Source organism: Perissodus microlepis, chromosome 1, assembly GCF_051167445.1.
Source record: "Perissodus microlepis isolate ML-2025 ecotype Zambia chromosome 1, ASM5116744v1, whole genome shotgun sequence".
NCBI classification, from domain to species: domain Eukaryota; kingdom Metazoa; phylum Chordata; class Actinopteri; order Cichliformes; family Cichlidae; genus Perissodus; species Perissodus microlepis.
This window is the reverse complement of record NC_140461.1, coordinates 17,647,972-17,672,923: the sequence shown is the minus strand read 5'-3', so window position 1 is coordinate 17,672,923 and position 24,952 is coordinate 17,647,972. Positions and strand designations below refer to the sequence as shown.

General features: G+C 41.3%; 2 protein-coding genes across 2 annotated transcripts; both read right to left on the bottom strand.

Moving 5' to 3' along the window:
• Positions 1–258: 258 nt before the first annotated feature.
• Positions 259–12,545, bottom strand: kif7 (kinesin family member 7). Its single transcript, XM_084932577.1, has 20 exons — positions 12,413–12,545; positions 9,750–10,130; positions 9,357–9,554; positions 8,843–9,242; positions 8,406–8,753; positions 7,217–7,409; positions 6,941–7,105; positions 6,602–6,760; positions 6,342–6,481; positions 6,078–6,184; positions 5,395–5,535; positions 5,104–5,309; positions 4,749–4,946; positions 4,104–4,229; positions 3,809–3,985; positions 3,514–3,729; positions 3,090–3,296; positions 1,451–1,649; positions 1,138–1,299; positions 259–946 (listed from the first exon to the last, which is right to left on the bottom strand). Exons 2-20 carry the CDS (start codon positions 10,078–10,080, stop codon positions 552–554), a joined length of 4,068 nt encoding a protein of 1,355 aa, XP_084788703.1. The 5' UTR covers positions 10,081–10,130; positions 12,413–12,545; the 3' UTR covers positions 259–551.
• Positions 12,546–16,987: 4,442 nt separating this feature from the next.
• Positions 16,988–23,466, bottom strand: LOC146393666 (fibulin-7). Its single transcript, XM_084924690.1, has 8 exons — positions 23,290–23,466; positions 21,291–21,450; positions 21,039–21,209; positions 20,306–20,431; positions 18,356–18,544; positions 18,117–18,254; positions 17,726–17,861; positions 16,988–17,632 (listed from the first exon to the last, which is right to left on the bottom strand). Exons 1-8 carry the CDS (start codon positions 23,356–23,358, stop codon positions 17,269–17,271), a joined length of 1,353 nt encoding a protein of 450 aa, XP_084780816.1. The 5' UTR covers positions 23,359–23,466; the 3' UTR covers positions 16,988–17,268.
• Positions 23,467–24,952: the final 1,486 nt, after the last annotated feature.

Genomic DNA, 24,952 nt, shown 5'->3' with positions numbered 1-24,952 from the left:
CAAACATTTTCCTTCAATCGTTCTTTAATAATAGTTCCTGTCTCTATAGTAATTGATGTAGTCAGTGTTATCAAATGTTTCACCTGTCAGAGGCTATAGGAGGATCAGTGATAACCTTCAGTAGTGCTGTTTCTGTGTTGTGATGGACTCTAAATCCTGACTGAAACTTAAAATGCACCATTTCTCTGAGGTAATTTATTCAAGGTTTGACACCTGTGGACTTGAATTCAGTACAAAAGAAAATAAGAAACATGAGCATAGAAGGCAAAAACCTTTTAATATAAAATATTCAAGAAAGTCAAAAGACTACATCATCAGAGAAAGACAGAATCTTGTTTTGTAGGGATGAAATGAGCCATATTGTTAGACCACATACCTACCATCTGTATGACATGAAAAACTTAGTGGAAAGTGCTTTGTATCAAAATCAGTGGGTGTTCATTATTTAAAGTACAAAATTCACATAAAAAAGCTAAAAGACTGACAAAGCAACAAAATCTTTCAGCGACCACAGAGCAAAAATACATGAGAATTACATGTTACATTTACTTTCAGACAGGATTCTTTCGCACATCTATTAATGCATTGTTTGAGGCCAGTGGTCCAATGTTGAGGCTGGAGCGACGGGACTCTCGGCGAGATTTAACCACAGGCAGGGATGTTGGCCCACTCCAACACCCCACAGCAGTTTGACCTACACGTTTAACAGGGCCATCACTGGCCACCTGAAGCCACAGCTCCTCCATGATGGCAGGTTCCTCCGTTGGGAGAGAAGAGCGCCTCCACGTGGACGGGAGAGGGGTGTTCACCAGCTCCCGCATTTCCTCCCTAGACTTGGAAGGTCTGTCCAGCTGCCCTGCCCCACTGCCTCCTGAGCTGTCTTCGGGGCAACGGGGAAGCTTTTCCATGCTGCCAGCGTTCGCAGGTTTACCATCAGATGGCACGACTGAAAGACAGTATGTTATAAGGATATTTACTAATGAAGGAATACATTATTTTTAACGGTAAAAATCACTAAATTCGACTGGAAAACTCCAAAAGTTACAAAACAGAAGGAAAATTTGAACTGAAGGCATCTTGTTCCTAGTCCTGCAGAATGACATCGCAATCACACACTAAAAATAAACACTTTTGTACCTTTAGGATGCTCTTTTGGCTGCGTGGATGACCCACAGAGTTCCCTCAGTTTGCTGTTTAGTTCCAGATTAGCTGCTTTGTAATGGTTCAGTTCCCTGCTGAGGTTGAGGATCCATCCCTCATACTGCCGCTGCCGCCCTAACAGACCCTCGTCCATTTGTTCTGTTGGGATGGTACACACAAGGTACACAGTATATTAACGGAAACACCATCTGCCACTTTAACTTATACTCTACCTTTGAGCCTTAAATATGTTCAGTGTGTGAGACTACTTAGTCTGCAGTATAGCGTGACTGGTTTATGTTAGTCTCACCTCGACACTGCTGCAGTAAGAGCTGCACACTCCTCTCATGTTCCTTCTGCTGTTGTGTAAGCCGGCGATCTGTGTCGAGTTGTGTGCGATCGAGTGCATTTTCGAGCCACTGCACCAGCCTCTGCTGCTCATCTAGTTGCATTTCCAGCTCAGCTAGGGCAAGTTGCAGCTTACGCTCTTCTTCACGCAGAGATACCACCTGCAGGAAATGTGCACACAAACACTCATAAGCCTACAACTGGTGAGTCCAGATGCAGTCCAGAGTCACATGTGCAAGGTGCACCTGCTCAAATGGTTGTTAACATAAATATATCTAAACATGGCAGCAACTCCAAGCATTGTGCATGTAGACATGGCCAAGACAACTTGCAGAAGTTCAAACTGAGCATCAGAAAAAAGGTGGGGGGAAAATGGTGATTTAAGTGACCTTGAATGGCTGTTGGTGGCAGCTGAGCTGGACTGAATGTTGCTGCTGATCTACACAACCAATTTTAGAGTTTACAGAAAATGGTCAGAAAAAGAATATATCCAGGGAGCGACAGTTCTCTGGATGAAAACACCTTGTGGATGTTGGTAAATGACCAGATTGTTTCAAGCTTATAGGAAGGAAGAGTGACTCAAAAAACCACTCATTACAATCAAGTTATGGGTACATACTGAACCCACTCCTCTCAGTGAACAACAGGAAACTGAGACTGCAATAAACACGGCTCACCAAAACTGGACAATAGATGACTGGAAAAACATTGCCTGGTGATGAGTCTTGATTTCTGCTGTCACATTAGGTAGGGTCAGATTTGACATAAACATCAGGAAAACATGGATCCATCCTGTCTTGTATCAACGGTTCAGGCTGGTGGTGGATGGTGCTGTAACGGTGTATTGTTACTAACCATGTCAACCCCTTTATGACCACAGTGTGCCCATCTTCTGATGGTTGCTTCCAGAAGGATGACACTCCATGTCACAAAATTCAAATCATCTCAAACTGCTTACTTGGACATGACAGTGAGTTCACAGTACTCAAATAGCCTCCAGTCAATAGAGCACCTTTGGGATGTAGACACTCACAGATGTGGTGTGACCTGTGATGCTATCATGTCAATATGAACCAAAATCTTAGAGGAATGTTTCCTGCACCTTGTTGAAGAAAATACGCATTTTCTGAAGGTAAAAAGGGGCCCAATCGAGTGCTAGCAAGGTATGCCTCGTAATGTTTCTGTTGAGTGTATGTCCTACAATCACCATCCTCATTGGCTATCTTTTCTTTGGCGCATAAAATCAACTCTCTGGAAACAGGCATCAATATTGGATATGTGTTGCTCTTAATTCTCTAAGAGTTTCTCTTAAAAAACTCAACACAAAGACACATTTCAGCTTTGTAACTGCTGTTTTGTTGAAAGGGAAGTAGAATGCATCACCGGGCGTTTCTGTCAAGGCAGGCATGGGCACATTAAATGTGAGGGAGAGGGCATACTAAGGAAGAGCACAGCCACAAACTAATCAGACTGAGGTGCTTACATGGGCACAGTTCTCTCTCTTTTTTTTTATCATCTTAAGGTTTATTCTACCCCCTAAAAATGAATTAAATTTGTGTGGGTCTGTTTATTCAGAACATTTTTTATTCTGTTTCACATACCTTGTCGAAGTACTTGCACAGCAGAGCTCTGGTCTCAGAGGCAGACAGGTAACTGAGCTTGGCCATGAGATTCATCTCCCACTGGGAGAGCATACTGGCAGAAGCCCGAAGCTGTCTCTGTCTTTGAGTGATGGCTTCATTCTTATACTCAATCGCTGCATCCAGAGCCTCAATTGCCTCGTCCAGCTGGAAAAGTGTTCGCTCCTCCTGGTAACATCAGAGTGAACAGATGTCCTTAATGAAGATTTGAATACGATGTAGAATTCATTTTCAGTTTGAAACTAGTGCTTTCCAGATTCTTGATAATTAGGCTGTTATTGTGACTGTATTCAGTACATGTGTTCTGTACAGCAAAATATTAATCTAAAGAGTGCTGATAATTGAAATCAGATAAAAGAGCTTGAACCTCAGAGTAATATCTGACCTCTGGTGAGAGCAGGCTACCCTGCCGCAGTTTATCGTCCAGCTCAACTCGCTGTTTAAGCAGTGAATCTTTCTCTTGACGTAGGTTGGAGATCTCTTGCCGGATCTGTTGGGAGTCTTGAGCACTACTACTGCGAAGGAGACCATTCCTCTCACTCAACTCTTCCTCGAGTAATTCAATGCGCCCGGTGAGTGTCATTAGATCTTTACTTAGGGCCTGGAGGAAAGATGAATAAAACAGGACTCAGTATCTGCAAGTCCTCTGTGCTAATAAGCTGAATTGTTTATGTTAATACCTGACTGGAGCGGAGCCTCTTGGTTTCCAATCCGCTGCGTTCCTGTAGCAATGCTTCTTTCTTGGCCAGGATTTCCTCTCTTTTCGTCAGCTCTCCCTCCAGATCTTCCAATCCTCTCCTCTGTTCTAGTATCCGTTCCATCTCCTCATCCAGCCAGCGCTTTTGATCCTCAATTTTCTGCTCACAGGCGAGTTGAGACACAAAAGGACACATAAAAGCACAATAACAGACAGTAGTAGTATTTCTAGGTGCTTTACGTGTATACACTACTACTGCATCTCAGCTCTTGCTGCACCTGCTGCTCTTCTAATGAGATGACAGAGCCGTTGCTGCCACTGCGTCTCTGCCTCTGGAAAGCTGCAATTGCTTCGGTCTTTATCTTCAGGATCTTCTGCTGCTGCTCATTCTTTATTTCAAGTTCCTGGTATGGTGTAAATAACATGAAAGTCACATTTTCACACATCGCACTGCAAGAACAGGAAGAACTGCATTTGGCTCCAATTTCCAGTTAAGCTAATTTGCTCATCATTTCCCCCCAAAAGACAGATTCTATACTCATTCTAAGGCTGCTGAGTAAAAAGTATTTAAATGGAGGTGACAGAGGACAGGCGTTTGTCCTGTAGGAGAGTTAGACCCTAAGATGAGACGTTTTTGACTCTAAAGCCTTTCTCGCAAGGACAACCACCAGTCCACACCACCCTACCACCACTGTGGGATGTCTGCGAGTGTAGCCTGGGGGTAAAGTGAACCCCATTTGCTCTCTCTTGGCTCGAGCTGCACTAAACACTGAGTGAGTTTAAGCTGCAAAGGAAAGAGGTGCTTGATTTATAACTCAAGAAACAAACGAGAGCTTTTTAGTGAAAATGAATTCAAAAGCCGTTTAATCTAGATTTTTTTTGTTTCGTGCTTAGTTACAAACAACAAAGCCACTCAGTGGTACCTTGACTCTGTGAGTTCTCTGCTGCATTTCGTTCTCCAGACGACGCTTCTGCTGACTTTCCTGACGCAGCCGCTTTTGCAGCTGCTCCTGCTGCTGTCTCATAGACTGGACGCTTCTCTCCAGCTCTAACACACGGCGCTCACTCTGGGCAGGAAGGTTGGCAAGATGGGCAGTATCCCTCTGACGCTGACTTAGTACCTAATGTTTAACCAGAAATATTTTCACTTTTAGAAGTTTACAGGTCATGTTTAAAAATCAGGAAATGAAATCATTAAGAACACAGTTTTAAAAAGCAGCATCTCACTGACACAAAACAACAACATCACTCTGAACTTGGCGTCACATGAACACAAACCTGAACTTTGCTCTGAGCAGCAGCTATCTTCCTGCGACATTCCTGTGCTCTGGTCTTGTCTGTGATGCTGATCTCTCTCTCTTGCCTCTCTAGGTCCTGCAGCTGCCGCTGGGCCTCCTGCAGCTCCTGCCGAGCCTGCACAGCTTCCCCCTCCAGAGCTGTGATCTTATGGCTGTACTGCTTGTTCAGAGCCTGAGCATCCTTACCTTAAAAGGCAAACAACTGATTCAGAAAAAACACACAAGAGAATATTTTTTGTGAAAAGGATAAAGCCAAAATTTTAATTGCTACCTGTTTTGACAAGTTCCTTAATGAGTTCTTCTTTCATCCGAATGGTGACAGAGAACTCCCTGATCTTCTGCTGTGCCTGAAGAAGTCCCCACTCTGAAACACCTTCAAAGCTTTTTAGACTTTCCCCACTGCTGGAGTTGGCTACAGAGAAATTTGAAAGTGAACACACAAGGTTGATAGGGTGGTGGTACAATTAGGAAGGGGACACAGCTTTGACTCAACTCAAGCACGAGTGGAGTGTAATATAGAAACAGAAAAGAGGCAACAGAAGCATCACAATCAGTTTTAGAAGTCTGCGGTAACCACTGGTTGAACATGTAACCACAATAAAGTACCGAATTAATCTTTCCACGTGATGTTAGTGTCCCTGCAATTTACTTAATTCATTTTCTGTGCATGCCGCACAGAGACTGGATACGCTGTCTGCAAAAAACACAGAAGAATAAGCAAAAGGACTTAAAACTGGATCATAACTGATCGTGTTTGTAACTGAGTGTTTCTGACTGTATGACACTGCATGACTTAAACTTGATTTCTGATTTGAGAATAAATGTTCCACTAGTGAAGGCAAATATAGTACAAAAAAGAAATCCTGACAATACTTTCAACATCCCGCTCAATGCTCCATTAAATTATTTCTGAGCATCTGGTAATCTTGGTAGTGAGCAAGTTGTTAGACTTACATGCTTTTCTGGCTAAACAGGGGTGCTGGTCTGGCTCCAGCCCTTTGCCAGCAGCTGGTAATCCACCTGACTGCATGTCCCACTTGGTCCAGGTCAGATTCACCTGCCTGACAGAATAACGCACAAGTCACAAATACCATGAGCACAGGCGTAACACAATGAAACTTTGAATGAATGGTTGATTGACATGATTGCCCAGACAGTTGTTTAGCAACTTTAAAAAAAAAATTGAAACTCAATTTAGATTCAGAAGAAACAACATACTTTGACCTCTCTTGTCCAGAATGACTGCCCTCTTTTTCCCTGTAATGCGTTTCCGCTCCACCTGGGATCTCCTGCTCCTCATACAGTTTCCCATCCTGATCAGTGCAAGGCCCATTACCAATGTTTCCCACTGGACTGACCTGCAATCACACAAAACACACAGATGTAGAGGTATGAAAACTATAAAACAAAAGAATAAATTGTACTCTCAATGCATCTTAATATGGATTTTCTACTTCTTTTTTTTAATGGCTGGTTACCTGTCTGTGGGTGCCTCCATTCTGGCTGTGCTGCATGGAGCCCATGGGGGCAGTGTGCGGCCGCAGCCTCATGTTAAGACCCAGGCCCATCAGTCCTGCAGTAGAGAGCTGACACTGTAGATCTGCTATCAGGTCCTGCTGCTCCTGCAGCTTATCACTCTGAGACAATAAGAGGACAATAAAATCACTAAGATCAGATCTGAAACATCAGTGTATTAAGTGTTGACACAGCTCGGGTGCGGGTCAGTAGGATTAACTTTGTGATGACAATTAAAAAAATCAAAAGTGTGAGTCACTGCTCCAACAGAAAAACAATATAGGAGATAAACTTTGTCTAACCTGCTGCTTGTACTGCTCCATAGCATCTTCCAGAGCTGCTAGAAAGTCTGTGTTCTCCCTCTCTAACCGCTGGATCTGTGACTGAAGGTGTGCAATAGCATCTTCTTTCTCTCCATCTTTATCACTGTCATGGTCATGGCTCCACCTCTCCTCCACAGCTGTGTCCTAAGGAGTAATTCAGTTAGTAATACGTGTCCTATGTTTTTGTTCAAAACGTTACTCTTTAAAAATAATTACTAGTGATTTAATAATTATTTTATAGTGAAAGGGACAGACCTGGTTTCTTACAGAAGGCCTGCCCCTCCTCAGGCCAGCACTGTCCTCAGTGGAGCTGTTCTCAATACCGCTGTCTGGACCGGAAGCTGTGGTCAGCCCACTTCTCTCTTCCTCCACAGAACAAAGCCACTCCTTCACTCTCAGACTTTGTTCAGCAGTCAGAGCCCCTTCACTCTGCAGCTCCCGCAGCAACCTGTGATCCACCAGCAGCACAGACATTCAAATTTTTGTATAGCCATTGATTTCACTTATCTCTTCTACATTTTTGTATCAGAGAAACATCAAAAATTATGATTTAGAATAAAATACGCTGATGACTGGGTTTTAAATAGTTTTAACCAAGTTACCTTATGTGAAAACCACGCTAAAGTCCCAAATTTTAACTTTTCATTTATTCTCTGTCATGCAAAAAACTGTTTGCATGACAAATTTCTACAAATTTTACTTCCATTCTCAGAATTATTATTGTTTAGCAAATGGAAAAATTCTTATTTTCAACACATTTATAAATAACAAAAAAAAAAAACACGGTTTTAACCATCAAAATCCATACAGCATTATCACCACAGGCTAAAGACAACAGTCGCCAGCACTAGGTTGCAGTCTCTAGGAGTGTGAGACCGTTTTTTCTTATCATGGTTGAGTTTTGCTAGATGACAATACGGGGCAAAATAGTGCATAAGATACTGTTTATGCCTCAGAAACTGTTCAAACATGAATTTTCTGACACAGTTTTGAGAGATACCTGCAGAAAGTAAATGTAAGACAAACACTGGAAATACTAAAAAGTTCAGTTGTACCTGATTCTGCTATTGCTTGTTTTTTTTTTTTTGTTGGTAGCTGAGATTCTCAGTCTGCATCTTTGACTGGCTATTCCCATCCTGCGTCACATATTAAGACTTTGGCTGATTGGACACTTTCATTGTCTTCCGATATTTAAAAAAAAAAATTAATTACGTAATTATAAAATAAACCAAACAGTGTTGTGTTTGCACTGGCTTTTTAAATTGTATCATATATACATATATCAAACTTTTCTCTCTCTACAGATGTAGATGAGGATTAATTCACAAAGCAGCTGTCAACCAATGTGTACGTTTTTCTGGTAGGTTAAACTGAGTGTCCAAATCTTACAGCACAGGTTAAATAATGCAGACTAAATCAAACCCATCGATAAATGCTCTTTAACCTGTAAGCAGTGTCTGTGCAGGTCCTATAGTGAGCGCTCTGGACTTGCAGTCTGCTTATTTCTCCCTCTCCAAGTCGAGGTCTTCTATTGGGTTCGGCGTGAGAGATTATGCGGGTCTCTGAACGCTGGCGGTTTTCGAGGGCTCTGCGAAGCGCCTTGATTTGCTGCTCGAGCCCTTCCACGCGATCTGGCTCACGCTTGCAGTTGACTGTAGCACGGTTCTGAATGTTTCTTGCCCTTGTGGCATAGTTTAGTGTGTTCAGGCTCTCATCAAAATCAGAAGAAGATGGACTGATGCAAGCAATCATCAGCGTTTTTGAATTTCCCCCTAAAGAATCTTTTAGTATCCTAGTTGAAAGAAGGAAAATAAAATGATCAGGTATTAATGCTTAGTCAGATTGATATGCTTAAGTCCAGATCAACTTATTATAACTTACCTTGTAATTTTAGAATCTCTGTATGGTATGTGAGAGCCTTTCCTCTTGGGGTCCCCCAGTGCCCCGATAACATTTCCTAGAGCTAAAAGACCGCTGTTAATCTGGATACTCTCCTTTAGTCTCTCTCCAGTGTTTCCTGTCCTTAAAATGCGCTCTGATCCTGCCAGGTCAACAAAGTGAAACTTGGAAGACAACATTTGTGGTCCAGAACTTCCAGCAGTCCCATAAAGGCGAGAGCTTCCTCGTCGTTGGTCCATGTACACAGTAAAAATGGTGTGAGACCTGCTGGAGTTAGGATTCATCTGGGTTGCACCAGTGTGCCTGGCTGTGTTTCCAGACTCCAGTAAACTTAGCACTTCATCAAGACCCTCCACTTCACACTCCTTTACGCCGCACAAAACTACGAAGTCAAAATGCAATTAAATACATCAACAAATACTTTTTAAATGAAGACATTTCTGCATTGACTACTCAAAAACATGCTTAGAAACATTTAAGACTCTTTATTCCTCACCAATATTGCCCTTATCCTCCCGGATGTGGATGTCCTTGCTGGCAGTCTCAACTTCCAGCAAGTCCTTGAAATCCTCTTTGTAGATCTCCAGATAGGAGACTCGAACAGAGAAGTCTGTGAGGTCATTTTCATCGAGCAGCTTGAAGATATCTGCAACGGCCCTGGGGATGATGCCCTGCTCCTCATCACTAAAGGAACCTAAAATTACAGTTAATTTTTAAAAAATGGAAAATCTGGTTCTGTTCAGCTAAGTTTTTCAATCCAATAAAAAAAATTGCAAAACGCATAGCTTGTATTTTTAAAGTGTGTGCCATGCATGCTTTGTTGAAACCAAACATTTTACTAATATTTTGAAGTAAAAAAAATTCTAAAAGACAAAAAAGAAAAACTTACAAATATTAGCTTCCCCAATGGTGTAAGTCTTGCCTGATCCTGTCTGTCCATAGGCAAACACTGTAGCATTGAAACCTTGAAAGAAGGCATCTATGAGCGGCTGAACAGACGCAGAATAAATCTCCTCCTGACTGCAAGTTTCCTCAAATACGAAGTCGCAAAGAAAGTGTCGGTCATGACCCAGAGTAACCCTACACAGCTCAGGATCCACAGTGATACAGCTCTCATGGCAGTGCAGAAGCTCTTTAGGCAGCAGGGGACGTACTCGGACAGCCACCTGCACTGCAGAATACTCCCCTCTGCCCTGGCCAGCAGGCAGTTTGGGAGACATTTCTTCTCTCCTCTCTGTTCCGCTGTTATGTATTGATCATCTTTGGACGCCTAAAGAAAACAAAAATCATTTATTGACAAATATTTGATGAACATCTCATGTCACATTTATGAATATGGTACAAGGTAATAAATGAGGATGCGATTGATGGCATGATAAGATGGGAAAAAATAAGTGCACCCATGACTGAGTAGCTTGTAGAACCACTTTTAGCAGCAATAACTTAACGTAATCGTTTTCTGTACGACTTTATCAGTCTCTAACCTTATTGTGAAGGAATTGTGGCCCACTTTTCCTCACAACATTGCTACAGTTTACTGAGGTTTGCCAGCTTTCATTCATGCACAGCTCTTAAAGTTGTTCTACAGCTTTTAGTCTGTTTAATGTCTGGACTTTAACTGGGCCACTGCAGCACCTTGATTCTTTTATTTTCTGTTGTAGATTTGCTGCTGTGCTTGGGATCACTGTCCTGTTGCATGACTGAGTTTGGGCCAAGTTTGATCTGTCAGACAGATAATCTCACATGTGAATCAAGAATAAGATACAACTTTGCAAACCTACGCGGTGTTGCCATGTGCTGTAGTTCTTGTTTTGTTTTCTTAGTTTTTTTGCATTTTCTCTGAGCATTGCATGATCTGACCTTGGGGTGCATTTGCTGCGATGTCCACTTCTGGAAAGATTAAGGCCTTTTGTTAAGACACACTTGAATGGTCCAGACCAGCAAACTACCAAAACTTCTGCACAAACACCAGGATAAAGGCACATGCTGATGCCCAATTAATCAAAGTCACCTGATTAGCAGTACCTGGCTGCTACTAACCATCTACTACACACACAAGATATGTGTTCTATAAAAAGATCAAATAAAATAATGTTATTACAGTTATTTAAAAAACAAAACAAAAAAGAAAGGAGATCCATGCACAACAAAGTTCTTATAAGGTAAACTCTATGAAAAGTGACAACACCACTGTACTGTATGTGGTAATGTCGACTCACCTAGAGCTAGAATATATAACTGCAAACCCACTTCTCTTTCAGTTTAGCCAACTTTACCTTACAGTCAAAGGTCTTTTGGTCAACCCTGGCTCTTCTTGGCTATGTGTCAAAGTAACACTGTGCAAGATACTGAACCCCGGGTTGTGAGTCTGTGTGTATGGGTGAAATTAGATAAAAGCACTGTATGAATGTGTGTTAATGTGTGTTATAGTTTGATACTTGTAACAGCAAGTACTCTGAGTTCTCAAAACTGAGTAGAAATGGGACTATATAAGTATCACAGAATTTACCATTTTAGACAAAGGCATACAGCTTCTGAGTTGATCATTAAGAAATGCTGACCTGGGTGCAAACATGAAATAAACAAAAACAAACATCTGCAGGAAAAGCTGCTGTGTGAATGTTTATGATTATCATTCATATTCTATTCATGTAAATGTACACTCCCTGAAACTACAGTAAGGAAACAAACAACAACATTTCCTTTTTAGATGCATGCAGTATAAAATAAGTTTTGATTTCGAGGCTTTTCAACACAGCATATCTCTCCCAAAGTTATAGTGTTACTAAAAATATATACCTGTACCAAGATCTTATTCAAAATACACGTTTACAATTTCACATTAAACCCCTTCAAGGATGCTTTATTATTACTTGGATTAGTCTGAGCCTATTTACTTCCCCTATTTACTGGTTAATTACAGCTCTGCACTAACGACACAGTAGTTATATGACACAGTTAAAGTCTTCAACAGTTTAAAATAGCGGGTGTCGCGTTGTGAATCATCTTTTCTTATTTTTTTGGTTAAGTACTGTTACGTTACTGCGTTTTAACCCAAGGGTAGCGTTTCATTAGCGACTTCATTAGTTAATTTATCGCTTTTTCACGCAGACAAACCAGCTTTGTATCGAGTAAAGAAAAAAAGTTATAGTTCACATCCAGAAGTAATCACAGCGCTGCTAACTTGTGTTTCCCAAGTTAGCAGGGTAACGCTAGCTCGCTGTTGTACAGGGTTACAAAAAACAAAAGAAGAAGAAAACACAAAGAATGCACTACCTCTATTAATGAGAAAAAATGTCGGCTTTATCTTAGGACTGTTTCATTTTCACACTGCTTCCTAAAGTTCAGAAGTTCGTGAGGCTGCTTGTTGTCCAGATTCACTTCAGCTAAGCTAAAGTTAGCTGACAGTCTAAACAACAACATCAAAAACTTGAGGATGGGGGTGGATAAAAGCTGATAACGCGCGAACTAGCTCGGCCCGTTAGAAATGCCTAACGTTAAACGGCGTACATCGACAGTTTTCGTAACCACTAAACATTTTTCACGACTTACTTTAATGCAGCAGGAGTTGTACCACGGATTCAGAGTAACTCTGGAGAGCTTTTTTGGGGAAGAATGGAAGCTGAGGGGCAGTCCACGGGCAGCCCAGGGGAGGAGCACGAAACCGTGGCCTGGGTTTGATCTGCAACAGCAAAGCATCTTGGCTGAGAGGCGACAACATCTCAGCAGGTCACAGCACACGTGATTTAGTACAAAAGGCACTTTAATCATTACGGTTTTGTTTTGTTTTGGATCCTGGATTGTAAAATAATTTCTGGGAGCTGAGAGAAATTTCTGTTATCTGCACGAAAACCACATGTGTAAATGCAACTAGTCAAATCATGAAAGCTGTTTTTTTAAATTCACTTTTATTTTTTATAGAGCCAAATCAAAACAGCAGGCGCTTTATATTGCAAAGTGAAGACCCTACAGTAATACAGAGAGAGCCCCCAACAATCACATTGAACCCTCTGAGCAAGTACTTGGCGATGGTAGGACTCACCTTTGACAGGAAAAATCTTTGTGCAGGCTCAGGTAAGAGAGAAAGACAGGGCAAAACATACTGTAGAAGAGAGCTTGAGATTAATAATAACTAGGGATTGAAAGCAGAGTGGTGTGTAATAATCACATAGTGAGTAAATGAGAAGCACTCAGTGGAAAGCGCCCAACAGCCTAGACCTAGTGTAGCTAAAGGCGAACTCAGGGTCACCTGGTGCAGCCCTAACTATGCTTTATCAAAAATGAAAGTTTTGAATTTTACAGTGATATTTATTCCATGGTTCATTCTCACCACATGGCCAGCCTTGTTTGGACCATAACTGACATTAAAGCTGTACTTTTCTGTTTTCCCCTGTCTCATTTTTGCTGAAAGGATAATCTTAGGTTGTGTCTTCAGTAAATATAACTTACATTATGTTTGAGAAAATTAAAGGTTGAGGCCAGAGAACTGTTTAGTGGAAAGAAACTAAAGTAAACAGCTTATGGGCTATAATAAAATGAATGAATGGACACTGAAAACTATAAATTCCCAAACAACAAACAAAAAAACAAAAGATCAAACTCAACTGCTGATGTAGTGGCAACTGGCGATCATCCACCAATCACATTATTTGAGCAGGTCAGTTCAGATGTAACAAGACTTGAAATGTAGGCTATACATGATATGATGTTGAATGAAATGTTGGGCTATATTTAAAGTTCTTCAAAAATTGCCCACTTTCCACGGCTCCCATGTTATATTTAAATATAACAGGCTTATTTACAATGCCCTTTCGCAGGACAGTCTAATGGTAGCTGTAGCTCTTACTCTCACTGAAAAACTGGGTTTAAATGCCCACAAGAAAATGTGCTACAAAACTATTACATTCTCTGATTTTGTTAAAACATTATGCATTATACTTTTCCTAATGTTTTATTTGCTAGTATTTTTGTATTCTCTCTATACAGGCCCTTCTTAAAAAAGAGCTCCAGATCTCAAAGAGGCTAGTTGTTTAAATGATGTATCTAAAAACAATAGTGATGCTAATAATCATAGTCACAATAGCCATGATTACAAATGGTGATGAAAAGCCACAAGCACAGTAAACAAATAAATGTGTGTCTGGATCCTATTGCACATGAAGTTTGGCCTTTCTCTCTCTCTTGCAATCTGTTAAAATCTTAGTAAATTCCAAACCGATAACCAATAACCGTTTAAACAGATATGGTTTATGGCCACTTTTAAAAACAGTTGAGGGTGCAGTATGTCTAATTTGTGAACAGAGGGCAGTGTTGCATCATATTTTGAAAAGGTACATTTTCTTTGCAAAGTCTCACAGTGTAGGTTTAACAATAAACTTGCTTTTTGAAAGCGAATAGTAATAGTATTCCTAACAGTAATCCTACTACTTGTAATTGATGTTACCATTTCTTCCTGACCACAACACTGTTATGGGACTTGTATGTGCAGTGGCAAGGGTGAGGTAGGAAGCAGGTGTTTTGTATGGGGTGTCAAAAAATTGAGAGAATGAAGACCAACAGCGCACCTCAGGAAATATTAAACAAACATTGTATTATTTTTTGTTATATATATCATATTGCCTATTTGTAGTAAAAGCACGCAGAGTTGCTGGTAAAGAAAGGGGCATGGCAGATTCATTTAACTAGTTTATTTGACAAAGCAATAAACCTTGAATAAGGTTAGATCTGCAAATAAAGAAGAAAAACCCCTTAAAATCTCATAGAATTCGATTATTAAAATATTACTTTACTATAACATTATAATATGCAGTACTGTGCAAAAGTTAGGCAGGTGTGAAAAAAATGCTGTATACAAAGAATGCTTTCAGAAATATAAATGATTGTTTATTGGCCCCAAATGTATTCTGCAGCAGCACAAGGACCCCAAACATACAGCCAAAGTCATTAAGAACTGTCAGTATAAAGAAGAACAAGAAGTACTGGAAGTGATTGTATGGCCCCCCCACAGAGCCTAAAAAACAGCAACTACATTAAACTAACAAATCAGTACAGTTAACTGGGGGCCAGTTAGGGAGCCAGTCTACACTGGGGAGTGTCCAGGGGGGCAACCAGCGACACACTAAATTTCACTTCAAACTAAGACAGTATCCTTCATATTTATGTTCTTACATTACTCTCCCCTTTTACCCATCTCCATCTCAGCACTTTCACTCACGTGCATCAGCGTTTGGACCTCACCAAAGACGCCTCGCAATTACATGGCTCTCCATCTTACTGAAAGGAAAAACTAAACAAAAACAAATTAACTCTAAAGAAAGACATGGCTACTCAGTTAAAAGATGAAACACTTGAAACACATTAAAATACACAAGCTAAAATTTATTTAAAAAAGGCCTAAACAAGAAAGGAGCAGGGGAAACATATTTTTAAAAAAATGGAGAAAAATGATTGGTAACTGAGGACCACACTGCTATAGACTAGAGACTTAATGCTGTGATCCTCACCGCTGCCAGGCACTGGGAAGCCAAACACAGGAAATAAAAATTTGGTCCAAAAACACCAGGATCAGACAATGACATAAAGAAAGTCACTAATGTGCTCATTAACCGGAATAAGGCCAAAAAGGCAAGAACAGGCTGAATAATGGGTGCATAGGACAATGTAAGCATTAGAGGAGTGAGGGTTGATGGTGCGTTCAAAAACACTACTCAGGTGAGGAACATTTTTCACTAAGAGTTCTCTACTACACATGCACAATCTGGAGATTCAGCAGACACCATCACTCTCTCCTTTTTCCATTAAAAGCAACATGAGACCAAGATACACGCAGTCAAAAGTAAGTACCACTGAAAACCCAAGTGGCTGTCAAAGTGAGCTTGCTTGTTTCTGATAATAATGCCCCAACAATCAGACTGAGATCAGAATACTCACTGCAGTCTCACTTTGCAAGCACTCATTAGGAGGACTGTTTTGTTTTTTTTATCTGCACAGAGGTGTGACTCATCCACACTGGAAAAAGCTGTAGAGAAGGGCAGTGGAGCCAGAGGAAAAGGGATGGAATGACAAGAAAGTGGATGTAATGTGATAAGGTTAAGGAGCGGCGGAAAACAGGACGGTGAGGTGAAGAGAATGGGCAAAACATCAGATTTCAGGCCAGGTGCTCTCACAGACCAACTTTGTTGTGTATCAACCTAGACAGACAATGGAGAGGTAAAATGCAGAGGATCGGGGGCTTTATTACTGAATCATTACCTCTTGTGGATCCCTGGGGGACAGACAAAAGCCGCCCTCCAGCCTACAGTCTTTTATTAAGACTGTAGAGGGGAGAACTGAAGAACAGAGGGAGGTCTTTTTTGTGGTGGTAATAAACACTACTGTTTTTAATTCACTCTGCAGCTAAGTCAGTGACTGACTGGCTGGTGTGAATTGTCTTCTGTTCAGTCATCTCTATTCATCTGTCATTCTCTGTCTGCCTCCCTCTCTATCTCTGGGCATCTTTTTCTTCACTCAACACTCAATCTTGTTTTAGAATTCTGTGTCTAAAGTATCTCTGCTCCCTCATGGAGCCATTGCTGTGTCTCAGCCAGAGTATGGAGCCCTCTCTGCAACTAAAGACTTCCTGTTTCCCTCCAGTGTAACTACATCCTGGCACACTATCCACTATGTGATTCCTTATTTCTCAGAAAGCTGTGTAACATCAAGGAGAAGATAGATGGCTGGTGCAGCACAGTGGCGACACATTTCATCATGCTCCTTGGAAACTCCTCAGATATAAACCCCCCTAAATGAAAGGAAAAAGATTGCACAGACTTTACTTTTAGGGCACATGACACAGCTCTTTTCTGTGTGTACTTGTTTTGCAAATGCAAAAGTTAAAGTTATTCGTGCACTGTAGGAACACAGAGGCTCTTTTCAGCAAGCCTTCCTTGGCTGTCAGGCGAACAGCGTTGCTCTGTGCTGCAGGAACTGAAGTGTTAAACAACCTCTGCTCGCATATGTCCCTGCTCACAGTCTATCGGGCAGTTCTTAAAACACATTTCAGAAGGAATAGAGTGTAGAAAAGCCTTAAAGAATTAGTAAGGAAAAGACTGAACTGTTAATGTTTTATATGATGTTTAATGGGTGTACTGGAGGCAATACAGGTATTATAGTTTTATCACAGAAAGAGTACCAAAACTAGAATCAATAAAACATAATTATAAACCAAAACATCCGTAGGCATAATGATTACGTGCATATAAATTTTAAGGCACTATTACAAAAATAATGCTTTATTTCAGGACGGGCTGTCATTCTTTAGTCTTTCCAGCTTATTGCAAGTATCCTCAAGTCAAGTGCTGTTACTCTTTGCTACATGTACCAATTTTCTACATGCATTTCTATTTTTTTGCACAATAAATAGATTTTTCTTAGAATTCATACTGGGAAACAAACATAGTGACTTTGGTGATGTATTTCCCCAGCTGCACTCGCCTCTCCAGCTCACTCATCTCCACCTCTGCCTCCAGAGTGGCAGGGCCCTGCACAGGGCTCACCAGCATCAGCTCGCCCGTGAGGCGGTCTGAGCGCTGCACTGTGAAGTGGCGGCGAACTGGCCTTCCGCCTAGCAGGGAGAAACGAAGGGTGTCACCTATCGGGCGCAGTGCTGACACTCTGAACATGACGCGGGGAGCTGACAGGTTGGAAACAACAGCCAAGTAATGGTAGGAGAAGGAGTTTGGGGCCTGAGAGCACGCCTTGTTGTCCACAGGGCAGGGGTTACGTTCACAGCGCCTGGAAAATAATGAGAAAGATGTTACTAAAAGAGAGATTTTAAAGAATTAGTTGTTACTATGCATCTCACACAAAAATAAGGATAATGCTCACGTAGGTGACGTTTTGACATATGTAGCATTAGGAATTTTGGGGCAGTCCACACGAACACACTGGAAACCACCATATGTATTAATGCACATCTGGTCCTTCGTGCAGTTGTTTTGCCTCGTAGCACACTCATCAATATCTGCCACAAAGGAGAAACACAAAATCCCCACATTTAGTTGGGACATCATTTAGACTGCAGCTCTTTGATTTGCCATTACTGAAAAGAAAAAAGAGTGTGTACTTGTAGACTCTACATTTTTGTGTTACATTCCACATTGTTCAGAATCTGCCTTTTGGAGGAATGCTTTGAGTACTTCTGAGTGCAAATTTAGCAAAAGAAAAAATCAAAACAAAAGTGATAGCAAAATATGAAGCAGGAAGAAGGACTGCTCACCTTTGCAACTGCGTCCGTCACGGGTCACGTTGTATCCTGCAGGACAGGAACAGCGATAGCCTCCAGGGGTGTTAACACAAGCGTGTAAACACAACCTCCCAGCCTGTCCGTTATGAAACAGCTCACATTCATCAATATCTAAAATGTGTAACACACACAGACAAGGCTAACAACCCATATGGAAACATCATAATATGAAAAATGTATAGTCTGCGTTATACTAAAGCTGTTAGGTGTACCAGTGCAGGTGTAGCTGTCTCTGCCAGAGATGGTGTATCCTGGCTCACAGGTGCAGTGGGTGGTCCCCTGCACTATAGTGCACTGTGATGGACGAACATGAGGCCCGGTGGTGGCAGCTGGTAAAGTGGATGCAGCAGCAGCTGTGGATGGGGAGGTGGCGGCAGAGGTGTTTGTCATGGTGACAAAGACTGAATAAGGAAGAGAAGACAGGTAAGCAATGCTGGTGTGTTGTAGAAAAAGTTTTCATAACCTGTTTTCATATTTTCTTTGCTGTAGCTTTGTATCTGCCCCAGGGATACGAGTTATTTATTTAGTCAGCTGACAATATATGTCAGACACTGATGTTGGTGTGCCGATGGTGATATGAGACAGTGTCAGTCACGCCTGCCTGTGTCAAATGGAATCCAAGAGGAGAGTCACTGGGTTGTATCGGTGGCAACAACATAAAGCCCTCACAGATACGAGTTTGATAGGTAATATTTAATAAGCTCTGTTCTTCTACAAGAACAAGACAGCAGCATGAGCTTAGTGAAGATATCTGAGTGTTAATATATTTGGATTTGTTTATTTTGCCAGTAAGGAATAAAAAGAAGAAAATGTTTGTGTAGAAATTCTGGTGAAATGTAATTTAGATTATTATTATTATTATCATTATTATTATTATTTTTAGGGCAGCACGGTGGCACGGTGGTTAGCACTGTTGCTACACAGCAAGAAGGTCCTGAGTTCAATTCCACCATCAGGTCTTTCTGTGTGGAGTTCGCATGTTCTCCCTGTGTTTGCATGGGTTCTCCCAGGGTACTCTGGCTTCCTCCCACAGTCCAAAGACATGCAGTTTGTGGGGATAGGTTAATTGATAAATCCAAATTACCCATAGGTGTGAATGTGAGTGCGAATGGTTGTCTGTTGCTGTGTGTTAGCCCTGCGACAGACTGGTGACCTGTCCAGGGTGTACCCTGCCTCTCGCCCTATGACAGCTGGGATAGGCTCCAGTGCGACCCTGAAATGGATAAGTGGATGGATGGATTATTATTATTAACTGTAAGGTTTGTTTTGTTTTGTCTTTTACAAAAACACTGCAGTTACCCACACTATGTTAAATGGGGGTTGTGGGTGGGGAGGAATATGTTGTGTATGTTTAAATAGTGGGAGGTATAGTGGTTAGCTGGGTTCAAATCTGCTCTTCAAATCTAGGCTTCCTGTGTGGTGTCTGCATGTTCCCCCTGTGCCTGTGTTCTTTCCCAATACTCTGGCTTTCTTCAAAAACATGTCCAACAACATGGTTGTTTGGTTTATTGGTGATTCTAAATATAAGCCTTAGTGGTTGACTGTGTCTGTGTGTTGGCCCTGTGATGGACTGGCAACCTGTCTAGGTGGCATACATGGCCTCTCACCCAGTGACAGCTGGGATGGAGTCTAACTCCTCACCCCCATCCCCTGATGTATAAATGGTATAGTGGTTAGTGCTGTGGCCTCACAGCAGAAACGCTCTGGCTTTAAACCTGTTTGTCAGCCAGACTTTTCTGAGTGGAGTTTGCATGTTCTCCCTGTGCTTCATCCCACAGTCCAAACACATGTGTTTTAAGTAAGCGTCTAAATTGAACCTGCGTGTTCACAGCTGTCTCTCTCTCTCTCTTAGCCCTGGAAATCTGTCCACATCTACCACTCCACTCTCTTGGGTAAAGTTGGTGGATGTTTTAATGTAATGATTGGATGACTATCAAAAACATTACCAGACTTTCAAATCTCTCAGTAAACTATCAAACCATCTGTAACTGTAGAAATATTTAGATAGTGTGAAAAAGGAGATGAATTTAGTAAAACTGTTGGTGTCTACTGAATTTTAGTGCCTACACAAGCAAATGCCCAATGCAATCTCTTTCAAATGGTAAAGTATCACTACATTTCATTCATGTGTGTGGTCTCAGTATGCAATGTATTATACTTACATGTTGGCACAGGGCTTTGACAGGTAACTCCAGCCCAGCCTTTGGCACAGACACAGGAAAACTGGTTCACCTCATCAACACACGTCCCACCATTCAGACAGGGGGAGGATGCACACTCATTGATGTCTGAGGGGAAAAAGATATTAAGGTTATGTTTGAACTCTGTCCAGAGATACACATATGTATGCAACTCAATAGCTTTGATGCTTGAACATCACGGAACATTACATAATGACATATGCATGTGTGTGGAGACATATGAGAAAATACGGGAGCAAATGAGTTAACAGGAGGGGCAGCCAAAGTGTAGGGGATGCCATATCCTGATCAAACAGCCTTTGAGTTGTTATCTCAAAGTCAGCAAGCTGTCAAAGGACAAGGAGGCTGGAATATCGCATGTCACAGCATTCAAAAAGCTCTCTGGACAATGACCAAAGTACATAACGAAATATGATCATGGGTCACATGTGAAATGTATCATTGTATAGAAAAATGTTGTCGGCATGTTTGATGCCCAGAAAGCAGAATGGTGCAAATAAAAGGGGGCAAGGAGAGGAGAGGTTACACAGAAGATGTTGACAAGATTGTAAAAGTGATCAGTGGGTTAGATAGCATGATGAGTGATGGTCAGAGTAATGAAGTGGAGAAACACTGGTGGGAGGAGGATTAGGAGGACGCAATGGAGAAAATGACCATCACAGCAAGGCCAGGCAGCAGAAGGCTCCTCTCTCACCTCGGCAGGTTGGTTGCTGGCCGCTCCAGGTCAGGCTTTCCTGACAAACCCTGCTCTCTGATCCCACGAGTTCATAACCAGGGTCACACAGGAAGTGAATCTCATGGCCAATGCTGTGCGATTTGCCAAGTTTCCTCCCATTAATGAGGGACTCCAGTTTGGGGCAGGTACCTAGAAATTATAAGAACATAACAGCAGAAATACTCTGATATCTAAGAATTTGAATAAAGTCTTTCTAAGATATTTACTTACTGTTGATGGCTTTTGTGTTCTGCCTTGCAGCACTGCTCAGCAGTAAATTTATTTTCTTCTTTAGGTTGCGCAGACTCTGCATGTAGGAGGCTTCATGGGCTGACAGAAGCTTCTGGACCTGCTTCAAGGACCCTTGAATTTCTTGCCTGCTCGGACAGTCCTAGAATAATACAGAGCTACTGAATAAATTCATAAATGTTGAATATTTTAAGTCAATACTGATCTCTTCACAAAGAGGATCAGAAAAACAGTTGCAACCATCTAAAAAAACCATGTGAGAAGGTTAGGCACGCTATATAATATTACATTGAAAATGACAGTTTCTTATTAAAAAAACAAAAAAACACCATCCTTGCTAAATATCTGAAAATGGAAAAGCAATTTATTTGACTCAGGACAGGTGAAATTTGTTGAGACATGAAAGCACCACAAGCCAGTGATGCTGCTTCTATTAACAGTTTATTTATCTTCCTGTTCATTCAAGGACACGAATTCATTCAAAGGTCTTCAAAAAAGGATTTGGTTTTCTTTTTTGTGTCAAATGAAAAAAAATTCAAAATTCAAACTTCTAGTGCATTTCTGTAATGTTAAGTCATATAAATTGCACCTGCACATATTTCTGTGTGAATGCTATTGCAATGAGGAAAAAAAAATCTCTTCATCTAAATGAATAGACAAATGAATCTGCTCTACCTACTGCGCTATTTTACCCAGTGCACTGCAGAGGCTGAGGTGCTCATATGAAGGAGTAAATCTTGTGGGGATCAGAGAATGTTTTGTCACTATATTTGCCAGCAGGAACCCCCCCCCCCCCAGCTAGCTCCATACTGTAACTCAGTCATGCTGACAAGAAAGGCTCTGTGTGTAACACTTTCTTATGTGGTTCCAGGTGTGATGTTCTGCTTAGGTTTGTAGTTTTAACTACACGAGTCATTATAGAAATGGAGGGAAAAGCTTTCATTAGAGGGTAATTACTTGTTGATTTTTGACTCACCCAGTCATCTCCTTCCAGCGCCTTGCTTTCATTTAACAGGGTGTGAGCTCAAGTGAGTTGTACACACCTATTTTCAACCCATAACCGTTCCCTCATTACTCTCGTTGATTCAACAGCATCAGTCCCCACCAGACCTCTGCTCTCTCACATGTTTTCAGACAACCAATTAGTGTTTTCATCCAGCAGCAGTTATGTAAGAAGAGTCAATATTTGTTGAAAACGCTTTTCTTATTTAGACTGAACTGAGGTTTGGAATGACTTCAGTCATTTTTGGTGCTGATGGCTGGTGTTTATCAGGTAGTTGTCAAAGGCCCCTTTCTGCCTGTGCTGGGAGATATTTCACATGGTGTTCATGTTAACTGGGTGATGTTACCACAGTCTGTAGGAGGCATGTGGTGCTGAAGCACAAAATTGCAGCACAGTTCTATTAAATAGATTTAGAGCCTAAATAACAATATGCTCTCACGCACATATGCAAGAGTCTACAGCATCACACTCACATTATTATGCACTTCTACAAACACATAATTGGCTGGCCATTTTTCAGTAGAAAACAAACAAACAAACAAACACATACAGGCACAGACATGCATGGCAGAAGCTGAAGAGAGCCATTCACAGCCAGATGCAGCGTTTTGGAAATGTTTCGCTGGTTTGCAGTGAAGCACAGCATAGATATAGTGAGTGAATTCAGCCACCGGAGCCTCTGGGACGTTGCTCTTGAGGCTTGCGTGCAAAGCAGGGTGACTCAAGGTTTGCTCTGTGAAACATTTTTTGTGATGCCAAGAAGTACATTCACATTAAGATCTGCTCTGGACTTCAGAAGAAGTTATGCATGCAATTCTCTTTAAGCCATACATAATTCATGAAGGACATTTTAACCAATTCCTTTTGACATAAGAACTTTAAGTGGAATGACGTGATATAAGTTCAGGTACCCTGCTGTGACTAATTCATTCATTCATTCAGTCAATAGTTAACAATTTTAGTTACATACTTGCTTACCTGCCCCAAAGTAGGATGAAGCAAACAGAAACACAGTAAGGTGATGGCAGTCACAGGTGATGCAAACATGTTTCCACTAAAACCAGTCCAGTGTGCACTCACTAATCGCTTCTCAAATGTGTTAGAACTTGCGTGCAGTGTGAACTTTGTGCCGCCGGCTCCCAGAGTGTGTAGGAACTCCAGGTGAGAGAAGGACCACAGTTGGCAGTGGGAAAGCTGCCGCAGCTAAACGTTGTGGAATGTTGTTTACTCTTCAGTAGCCAATCAGCAAAGGAGAAAAATGTGACCACATTATGATCCCTTTTTACTTAATTTGGAGTGCACTTCCTCTCTGTTTAAAGCAGCTTGGTCTTGGAGAAAAGGTACAGTGAAGCTGTAACTTCTGCTGGAATAAAGGTGCTTTCCTGTTCTGTAATTAGACTGATTAATTAGATTGAAATAAAGACTGGTTTCAGCTTTCGAGCATAATGTCCATACCTGCCGTGGCTATTATTATAGCAGTGGATTGTGGGCAGCTGTATAACATCTGGATCCAAATCAAAAAGTGCCCCCAGTTCACTTTTACTTTCTAAATTCATCTCTTTAATCTCAGATGCTCTTCTTAAACGAGCTATACGCAGCAAGAGTAAGCAGACTACATGTACACCTATCAGCCAGAATATTACAACTGCAGACTTGGTGTGAATAACACTGATTACCTGAATATAATGCGAGATAGAGTATCATACGTGAGATGTAAGGGGAAAAACAAGACTTAATATTCTGAATATTATACTATGGAGGACCAAACCTTCAGCTTACTGTATATGCTTGCAAACAATTTGACACCTAATACCTCAGGACACCTTTACACACTTTTTGGAATCAGTGCATTGACTTATGAAAGTTTTGGCAGCATGACTAGTTGTTGAGGTAAGTGATAGATTATAATTTTTAAACCTGTCTGTATGGTGATGTGATGTGGAATGAAGTTGCACTTGCAGAGCTCATCCTTAGTTCTAAAGAAAGCGATAAAGAGCTGCACCTTAAACCAGTTCTGCTTTGCCCTATACCTTAGCCTTTCCTTGAACAACAACGTTAGCTGTAGACAGATACACTTGTAACGTTGCAATAGGGATGAAACAGATATGTCAGTTTCACTCTGCTACATCTTTTTTTTGAGTGAAATCTCATCATTTAAATAAAAATGTAGAGATATGCTAAAGAAAACATTTGTGTAGATGGACTATTGTCATCACACCCCTGTGAGCAGTCAGCATCGCTACATTTCAATGTGTAAAATGTACCGAAGACCTTGACTACTGCTTTGAACTCAAGCATGAAGAATGTTTTGGTTCTTCCTTTGATTGTTGGTTTTACCTGAGAAATCATCTTTGTGGGTCTGTGTTTGTCTGAGCCTTTAACAGACTGAGCGCACAGCTGTCATTTGGCTCAGCGGAGTCAGACTGTTCCTCACTGATACAGCAAAATCAAAAGGATGGGAAAAAAGTGGACAGCTGAGGGACCGAATCCTCAGTGCAAAATACCTACAGACCACAATGGAGAGAAATGAGTGGGATTGTATTGTAATGTGCTGCAGTCATCTCCAGACACTGAATCACCTCACAGTTTGCAGATTCATGATTCATGCTTCCCGTACTGGGTCCTTAAAAACATTGTCACC